At 43.7% G+C, this 10,064-nt stretch overlaps 1 protein-coding gene across 1 annotated transcript in view; it reads left to right on the forward strand.

Moving 5' to 3' along the window:
• Positions 1-238: 238 nt before the first annotated feature.
• The window catches only part of LOC115819732 (lysophosphatidylcholine acyltransferase 1), a 24,982-nt gene continuing 15,156 nt past the window's right edge, over positions 239-10,064 (forward strand). Inside the window, exons 1-2 of the mRNA XM_030783234.1 lie at positions 239-358; positions 8,190-8,329. Coding sequence (XP_030639094.1) covers positions 239-358; positions 8,190-8,329 — 260 coding nt within the window. The remainder of the gene's footprint in view (positions 359-8,189; positions 8,330-10,064) is intronic.

Raw genomic sequence — 10,064 nt, forward strand, 5'->3', positions numbered from 1 at the left:
CACTGTTCATGATCTGTGGTCACATTAAGCCAGGCGGGGGATCCTGTCTGTCTCTCCACGACATCCATCCAACTGGACGCACAAGGAACCAAGCTATCGACAAATACATGATCCTCTTAATCCTACAGCCTTCCACAACAGCCAAGACGAAGAGATAGCTTAGACGGGGACAGAACGTCATATAAAGTCACGGTGCTTTTTCCTGTATTATCTACATTCTCGTTGGTTTTGGTTGAGAATGCGGTTGCCCAGCTGCAAACGATGTGGAGCGGATGGAGAAGGGAAAAAAGAGCTGGCTCCCCCCTTCAGAAACCCCTTCGTCCATGATCTGAGGTTCACTCCTCTTCAGAAACTACAGGTAATAACTATAAAGTCAAAAATAAACGATATAAGACGTCGTGCTAACAGGATGTCCGTTACCTTGCGATTCTGTTCCGTTAAGCAGTAACCTAACTGGGCTTGTTAGCCTCTGGCTAGTCAGCTATTGTAAGGGTAACGCTAGCTAATTTAGCTAGTTTTTAAGCTTTTTTTCATAATCTACATGTTGCTCACTTGGCAGTGTAGTTGGACGCACTAATAAATAACTGAAACCCAAATATGTTAACCGATAACTAAGTCCGTTATATCTTTAACTTTTAACGGCACGATAGCAGGAGCATCACCTCAACTCATCTGTTAACGGTTTATTGATAGCTTAACGTTAGCTAAGCAGCTAGTTTAAGTTACTAAGTCATCTTATCGAAAGCGCTACGTTATTCGTTTTATTATTCCTTATTCAGCTATTCACAAGACAGAAACTGCTAACTTGCGCCTTTAATGAGGCCCGTTTTCTTGTAGGTCTTTCTAACTGTTGCTCAGCAGACGGTGTTCCATTTCGAGTAGTGTAGTTTTTCAAATCACTATCATTGCTTCTAATTAAGAGAACATTGCAATAATCAGTGGAAATTTGGATGTATGGAGTCGGTGTTGGTTTATTGAACTGTTCCTGTCTATTCCTCTCCATCAGGGTTGTCTAATCTTGGCAGAGGCTAGATAGGTGACTAGCTTGACGAAGTAAAGGAGGGAACTGACAAAATCGTGTTTCTCAGCTTGATGATGCTGGGCCGATGAATGTCCTTAGCTGCCACAGACAGGCTGTAGCAGTCAGTCTAAAACATTCTCACCGTTTTAGTTGGTTGTGGGATGTTATTTTCTGGTGGTGTTTCATTTAACTTCGTTATTTAATTGTTTTACGGTTCCAAAACCACTAACCCGCTGACCAAAGTCTACGTTGCCACCCGGTTGTAATGCAGGCTATAATTGAGCTGGATATTACAACGTTTTATGCAGACCTTTAATGAGACTCAAATAGCCGCAAGGAGGAAGTAGCTGCGTTCTCATACGCTGAAATGAAAACTGTGGAAATATACCTTGACATTTTATGGTGACATTGAGTTTGAGTTATAAGTACAGCCATAGTTTACTGTAGTTTATGCAGCAACGAGGAAGTGCAAGTTCGCTTTTAACTAGCCCAAAAGCACCGATGTTTTAAACCAGCACTGACGAGGTGATCTGCTTGAATTCCTATACTTGCAAATGCTGAAGTACTTCTACTTTTAGTCCGGTCCATAGGTAGCTAAATAGGCTCATGGTTGTGCGTTTGCAGCATTTTTTTTTTATAATCGCTGCCTGGTAATTTAAGTAGACCTCATTGATCTAAGGGGCGGATTTTTAAATTAAAATAACTTTGGCCTTGCAATTCAGATCAGTTGTTTTAATTAACAGGTTTGAAACGCCAGGGATTCAGAAACTTAAAACACAGAATTTAGCTCCTTAGGCTATGGAATATTAGGTGAACGGGAGCTTATGTTTTTAAAAACTAGACAGGAGAAATCCGTTCAGACATGTGGCAGTTAAAGTTGTTCTATTATTAAAACCTAGTTTATGTGTAACGGCTGTTTTGAAGGCTCTGAGGGTACTTCTCTAAATTCAGCGTCTAATATACTGGATTGGCTTAAACTGTAGCATCAGTTACTTTTTTTGACACTGTCTCCACTCTGAGAACCAGCATAAAGATGTGACAAATGATTCCAAATCTGTCACTCTCATGACTTCAGCTGCGACCATTTCCATTCTTCATTTACATTTAGCCTGTTCAGCAGAAACGAGGTCCTAGCCCACTTGTGTGCTTATGAGAAATGTCTGATTGATCTGACATCTCTGATACATTCTCAGATACATTCTCATTAGCAGGTGTCTGAAGGTCAAAGGTTAAGACTGTTTTATACTCAAACTCGATCATTGCTCATAATTATGCATGAGTACCAGCTCACGTTTTCCATCACCGACTACATGGTTTTGTTTCCGAAAAGCAAAGTTGGCGACATAACTCAGACAAGGACTTGGTGTGTTTTTAGAGCTGACAGGGTTGCAAATACAAGCAGAGATTATCTGCTGGTTGCCATGCTCCAGGAAAGAAAAAAAAAAAAACTGCGCTGAGTGTGTGAACACAGGAACAAAGCACAAGCTCCTCTTTCCAGGAACTGTCTCTCAGGGCAGCTCTTGGTCTCGCGTTTCCTCCACGCTTTGACATGGAAGAATGGGGATCATCTAGGATGTCTCAGGTGTGGTTGTGGTAATGGGCGGAGCTGTGGAGCACTCAGGGGGGAAAAAAAAAAAACTCTCTTGACAGGACTCGGGTGTCCTTTTGCAAATAACTGCACTGATATAAGTGTTCCTGCCAATGTGGTTTAAGACTGGGTAGCCCAACTTTTAAAGTTATACTTGGTGTAATGGATATGGTCCCGAAGAAAACATTCAGTGTATTTAGACTAAGTATGAATTTCAGTCCAAATGGCTCTTAGTGCATAAAATGCTTTTCACTTGAGGGAAACAGGCATGTCTGTCGCCATAATTACTTTTATAAATACCAGTGAAAAGGCTTGAGTGCACATCAGAGCTGGTCTTTTTGCTGTAGTTTTCCTTCATGTTCTTTGGCCTGTACACAACCCCTGGGATTGGATTAAGCTCTAATTTGAGAGGAACAGCTCCGAGATCATTGATTTCGATTGATTTCTCCCTTCGTTCTGTAAGGTTCATGACCCCAGGAGGCTTCTCTCCTCTTTGTAACGATTACGGAGAAGACAGACAGTGCAAGGACGTTTGTGTAACTCACTTCCATACCCCTCTCCCCTGCCAGCACACCCACCCAAAACACACACACACACAAACATTAGGCATTGCCATTATTTGAGGTTTGTGTTGGCGACATGGACTGGGTTTTAAAAGACAAAACATTTTTTGCGGTTTCTCTAAAGGCACTGAAAAATGTTAAACCAAGAATGTTTTTAAAACTGGTTCAAAAGTTGATACAGGACGCGTCTGTGTTTTTGGCTGAATTTGTATATTAGTTTTGTAGTCAGATCAGATGTAAGCTGTTTGATATTCTCAGGTTTTAAAAATAAATCTTACATTGATAGCTTATCAGAGCATTGCCTGCGTAAGTAATGTTATCATGCAAGTCATCAGGAACGATAAGAATAAGGGTAGGCTGCTGATCTAATTAATGTGTTCTTTGAAATCATAGCTTGTTAAAATGAGTTTAGCAGTTCTCTGCCTGTGTCCATGCATCACTATATTCTCCGTTCAGCCTTTCAGATGAGACCAAAGGACAAAAGAGGAGTGTCTTTAAAGGCCCTATCTATTGTATATCTCTTTTTTTCCCATTATTTACATGAAGTACCCACATTTGGGGGTTGGAATGAAATGCCACCTATACCAAACAGGTTTGACGGCATTTTGCCAAACCAGGCTCTTCAGAGTGGAGTTGGAAACCTCTTCTCAAAGTGCCTAGATATCCTGTCACTTTCTGTTTGTTTAAATGACTCTTTTAAAAATCAATAACTTTGGACAAGAACGTGTGTTTAACTGTTTGTCATACTGATAACCCATTAAATGAGGTTATCGCTCGCGGGTTTTATTTCACTATTTGTTTACAGTGTAAAGAGTTGTGACCTCACCCTTGAAAGTGCATGTGTTTTGTCCCAGTTGTTTTAGATGGTTAGGGTGCTGTAATGTTTGAGGGTTTCGTGGAATGTTTGGTTTGGTAGTTGCCAACGCCAGTAGTTTGTCCATGCCTAAGTCCTTCATTTGCATGGAATAAAAGCAATACCTGCTTTGAAACAACTGGGCAGAGAAGGTGTTATCTAGGCTATAATTTTTTTTTTTTTTTAAAGGCTTGTGTTGACATTTTGTAATAAAGTTAGATGGCCAAACCCCTCTCTCAGCTCTGCTGTTTGGAATGCAAATTATGCACAATCTTTTGGTTTATTAAGTTACGTTGACCTCCGGGATCTGTCCAGTAAACATTTGGAGTTCAGATGAACAGCAGCAGAGAGTTCAGAATGCCGAGTGCTTCTCTGCAAATCCAGAAAGTATTCCCCTTACAAAGACTCTCCTGCGTTCCTCAAACTTTATATTAGGACTTAGTGCTTTTGGAACTATGAAATATATATAATCCTCATTTGATATGTGCATTTTCAAATTCAGTCAGGCTCAGCCGGGTCCCAGAGGGGTACTGCGAGCGCCTTCCAGTGGGGTTTCGCTGGCCTTAACCCCACGGCAGGCGTCTTCACCCTCAGGCTGTTTGCCTGGCCGCCTTCGCCGTCTCCTCTTCTGCGTGGCCACCAGCAAGCCTCTGGTCCTCTCTCCTCTCCACAGTTTTTATCTTCCACTTTCAGAGAACGGTGACGCATCGCTCTGAGAAGGGTGAGACGATATGACACACAAACATAACTCGCCGCAGCAAACAGCCACTTCACAAAGAGAACAATCCCCAGACTGGCCCAGAACCCCAATCCCCTGACAACCCCCTCTCCCCCGGGCCCCTCTGACGTCTCAGACAGGGACAAGCTAGGTTTTAACCATCTGGTAGATCTAAGTAACCCCTTATTGGCCCGTTCGCCGGTATGATGCTGTCATTCACAGCGTTTAATCCTCTTCAGTCCTTTTCAAATGTGCCACAAAGCACAAAGACAGGGCTGCTAATTTTGGATTGCAGTACAGATAAAAGTCAGAGGGACCCCCCCCCCCCCCCCCCCCACTTCTCCTTGAAAGGCAATAAAGGTCATCTCGGTACACAATGAAAAACCGAAGTTCTGCTTGCTCACCGCAGATGACACCACCGGAACACTCGTCATGCGGGCACAGATGTGATCTGATCGGTCGGCCAGGAAAGAATGAGAAGTCCGAACCGAAATCACTCTTTCAGGTCGCGCGTCGGAGCTCCATCTCCAGCAGGAGATTTAATGGCAGTTTTGGTAGGGCTTGACGCAGTGAGTAATGGTCTTAAATTGAATGAGATCATTCATCACAGGTGTTGCCGTGCTGCAGCCAGCCGCTCTGCAGTCACACGGCTTCATTCTCAGTTCCGCCCCTACGCTGCAGAGAGGTCAGATAAACACAGGCCCGTGTTACTGTGGCCTCAAAGTAACACCCTGTGTCACTTTCCAGAGACAAATCAATAAATACATAGAAACAAAAAAGAAACAGCTGGGGGTTTTTTTTTTTGCCTCCTAATCAGCCTTTGCCGTCTAAACACTCTGTCCGTGTCTTTGGGCTGCTGCGGTTTTAATCAGAATGCCTGGGGCTTATACACTCTTGTCTTTTTCGAAACCGTCAGACATAAACCATTATTTAATGATCCTTTTGCAGCCTCGGCTGGGTTATTTTCTTTTTACACACACATTTCACATTGCTCAGTTTTAAAGACCTTCCTTTTTCCATGCATTGTAGGCCACATTACAGCCTTTTTTCCGCTTGCCTTTGCGACTGATGCTGACTGCCAGATCAGTTTCAAATGGAGGCTCAGGTCACCTCCACATTTCCTGTTCATGTTTAAGCAGGAATTTTGTTAGATGGTGTAAACAATCCGGTCTTTGTCAGTATATACTTAGCCTACTCTTATGTATAATTAAAGTGGGGGAAAAAAAAGAAAGATAGAACTCATAAATTTTAGTTAAGAACTTAAATATCGTAGTAGTTTTTCTGTAGATGTTTGGCCTAGACAGAAAGGATTCACACGGACTCTCTCATCAAATGTGAATCCACTGCTTAGCATTGTGTTCATACAGTCCCTGCAGAGAAGAGAAGTGACACTTTTTACAGACATCCCGTCATGCTAGATATCTGACGCCGCGCTGTGCTTGCTTACCGTCTTGTCCCTCTGATTGCTCCTGGCTATGTAGATGCTTTCCTCGGAAAGGCATCCACGGTTAAAACTTCTCCCTTGGGAAGAGCTTAAGAGAAAAAAAAAAAAAATTGACACCACCTCCACTCGGACATCGGCAGATCTTCTCGAGTGTCTTTTCAGATCTTCTGTGGAGAAGAAGCGCGAGTGCCCTCAGACGCAGCGTGCAGCTATTTTTTGGCCTTTTCGTGAGCTCAGTTTCCTTATTTGTTAATTTGTGGTAAGAGTTGGAGCGGAGACACGCTGAGTGTAGGCCTCGAACTGGGCGGCTTGTCGCAACTGACAAACGCGATGCCGGTCGCGTGAGGAAAGCACGTGACAAAACATGACTACGTCTTTTTTTTTTCTTCTTCTTTTTTTTTCCCCCACCTCCGTTTTACTTTTTCTCCAGAAGCTGGCCTGATCAGTCTACACTTAAGTGAGATTGCATCTCAGAAGCACACCTCTCCAATTGAGCTCGGCCTCGCCAAACATGAGAAGAAGCCCAGACTGCTTTGTTTCTCTGTTTTTGTTCTCAGATAGGGGTTTGATCACGGTACTTCCCCGTCGAGCTTTCTTGCCTGTAATTTGGTGTTGTAATAACAGCATTTATTTTTTTCATTCCCAAAGAACTGGGAGGTGGTGCTAGTGCCATCTACCCCTGAGACGTGAGGTATTTGCACTGGGTGTTGGTCTTGAGATATGAAATCTTTGCGTGGGGTGTTGGTCTTGAGATATGAAATCTTTGCTTGGGGTGTTGGTCTTAAAGCGTGAAGTCTTTGCATGGGGTGCTGGTCTTGTGAGCAGGTAACCCTGTTTCCCCTTCTGTGGTGTAGCTGATGTAGTTGCATGCACATGAAGTGCCAAAGCTGTGAGTCGTTCTGTTTGTGTGCAGTTTAAGGTGCAGCTCTCTGTATAAAGTGCGTGTGTGTGTAAATGTGTGTGTGTAAATGTGTGGTTTAAGCAGATGAAGCCAGATACTCTCTAATCATCTACACACACTTCCTGCTTGGTGTTCCCATACTTCTCAGTCACTTTTGACCTGCAAAAGTTTTTTGTCAACTTCTTCGCTGAACTGGGGATGTCAAAGGGATGAGAAGAGAGGATGAAGGTACACACTGTTATAAAGTCAGGAAAGGGTGGGTCCAGTGTCCTCTCTGTGTTTGTTCTGACTCCACTTGGTTGATAACAAACTCTTGGTTGCGTAGTAGAAAGCTTCTTTGCAAGGGGGTATTTTTAGTGCGTCTCTGGTAGTGTGTTGGTCTGTGTTCAACTCGTTAAACTGGCTCAATGGAGACTCTTTAGGCGCGTTTGAACAGCTTCCGAACACTGCGGTGTTGATGTTTATTGGCCACTCTGAAAGTTATCAGCATGGAGAACACAGCCTAGTAACGATTACAGTCAGATAAATATTGACACAAGATAAGGTGAACGTTCTAAACAGTGGCTTCAAGATAAGGTGTCATGTCCAATCTTTGCCTCTGCTACTAAAACATAATGGGGAATGAGGACTTGAAACCAAGGAGTTACTTTCGTGTGGGTGGTACGTAGGCCGGCGTAGCCTTTCCGTCGAGTCAGAGACTGTATTGGCATTCTCAGTGCTCTGGCTAGCTCTTGGATGTCCGTTTAGGACACACAATAGGCATTTTATCACAGCTAATGAACTATTCATATATAAGCACATCCACTGCCTCTGTATTGTAGGTTTGGGTCTCAGACCAGGGTTTATGTAGCACAGGGTGATATCGTGTTTTAAGTGAAGAATTCCGTCTCTTGCAGCATTAGACCCAGGCATAGGCAGCTGGCCTTTTATGTTGTTTGTTGTTTATGCTGCTATAGCAATAAGTGGAGAGGAATTAACTACCACCATTAAGGAGTTTGGCGTGAAATTTGTTGCCTATATTGTTACAACCAGTCCTCGGTGCTTCTCCAGCATGAGGTTTATGGATGCCTGTAAACATTCCCTCTCTCTCTCTCCCTGCAGATCGCTGTGATGACAGTGACCCTGTTCCCCATCCGTCTGTTCGTGGCTGCTTTCATGATGCTGCTGGCCTGGCCCTTCGCTTTCATCGCCACGATCGGACGCTCGGAGACTGCCGTAGAGCCACAGTGCCTGTGGAGAAGGTAAGACGCCAACACGCACCCAGTGCACCCAACCCACAAACATTTAGAAACAAGGGGGAAATGCCAGCCGAGGAAAGGGCAGCCAGCTAACGCGCCCCGGGGGAGTGGTATTCGGCCCCCGTCCGGCTCGTAGACAGACACATTTGATAATCTGTGGTGATGAGCGTTTGAACAAAGCTCAGAAGTAGGGATGTGTGATATGTATCGTCTACGATAATATTTTAATTGCTGCTTTAAGGATGTGTGAGCTGATATTATCAAGTATGTCGCTCACTTTTCAAAAACCGATTAAAAACAGGCCTGGAGAGTCCACGCATTCACTGTGTCATGTAGGGCAGTAGGACAGACTACTGCGTGTGTGCTTTGAGAGTGCATGCAGTGTGCTAGTATAGGCGTACATGTTCACCGCACCACGTAATCGTAGGCCGGCGTAGCTGCCTGAAAATGCATGACTGAAGTTAAAAATGAGTGAACAAACAGCGCCAGGAGACAAAATACAGACACCTCGCAATCTACGCTGTTAGATTTAATTGCTAGACGTGGAATCGTCCTCACTCGCATGGAGGTGGTTTGGCTTTGGAAAGACGGATGTTGCGTAAAAGACGGCAATCTGCAAATTATGTCGGAAATCAGTTGCTGTTAAAGACAGCTCGACAACTTACTTGTTTCACCATCCGCGAACTAACCACCGCACGGAATGTGAACAATATGAAAATCTTCGGGAGTCAGCTGTCCACTCTGGAATGGTTTGTTCATACTTGCACTTTTTGATCTCAGTAATATTCGCACTGGTGGTTTAATGTTTTTGTATTGTTTTGACTTGAATGCTTCTGTTTTAAATAATAATAAATAAAACCTGTTTTCCTTAAATATGATGTTTCCATTAATATCATTAATGAACAACAATTAATATCCTACTGACAAGAGCGCGCCAGTACAATATTAGACTTTTACAAACACATCTGCGTCTACTTATTGTTATCGACAAATTCCGAGAAAATATCGAGATATCATTTTTTGTCAGTATCGCACACCCCTACTCAGAAGTATCATCCCAACTTAGAACCTTCATTATGTCAACCCTGGGGTGTATGGGCATGCCTTTTTTTGTTAACAGCCGTCCTGTCTGTGTGTGTGAGGTGAGTCTTTTTATTATTTTCCTGAGCTGGTCTGTGAGTAAGCACTGGGCAGCAGGGGAGACAGGTGAATCACCTGGGTGACACTCTTCCACCCCTGTAGGAAACTGATGAGAACTGACTGATTCACAGGTATTCACCAGTCTGCCATTTACCGAGCAGCATGGCATGTTGTCCTCCTGACACACACCCAGACTGCACAGTCCCCTCACACAACCTCACAGTCTCTGATAGCAAAAAGTCTGTCAGTTAGACCTCACTGCACACCACACAGTCTCTGATAGCAAAAAGTCTGTCACTTAGACCTCACTGCACACCACACAGTCTCTGATAGCAAAAAGTCTGTCACTTAGACCTCACTGCACACCACACAGTCTGTGATAGCAAAAAGTCTGTCAGTTAGACCTCACTGCACACCACACAGTCTCTGATAGCAAAAAGTCTGTCACTTAGACCTCACTGCACACCACACAGTCTGTGATAGCAAAAAGTCTGTCACTTAGACCTCACTGCACACCACACAGTCTGTGATAGCAAAAAGTCTGTCACTTAGACCTCACTGCACACCACACAGTCTCTGATAGCAAAAAGTCTGTCAC

The sequence above is a fragment of the Chanos chanos genome, chromosome 8 (genome assembly GCF_902362185.1).
Source record: "Chanos chanos chromosome 8, fChaCha1.1, whole genome shotgun sequence".
Taxonomy (NCBI): Eukaryota; Metazoa; Chordata; class Actinopteri; order Gonorynchiformes; family Chanidae; genus Chanos; species Chanos chanos.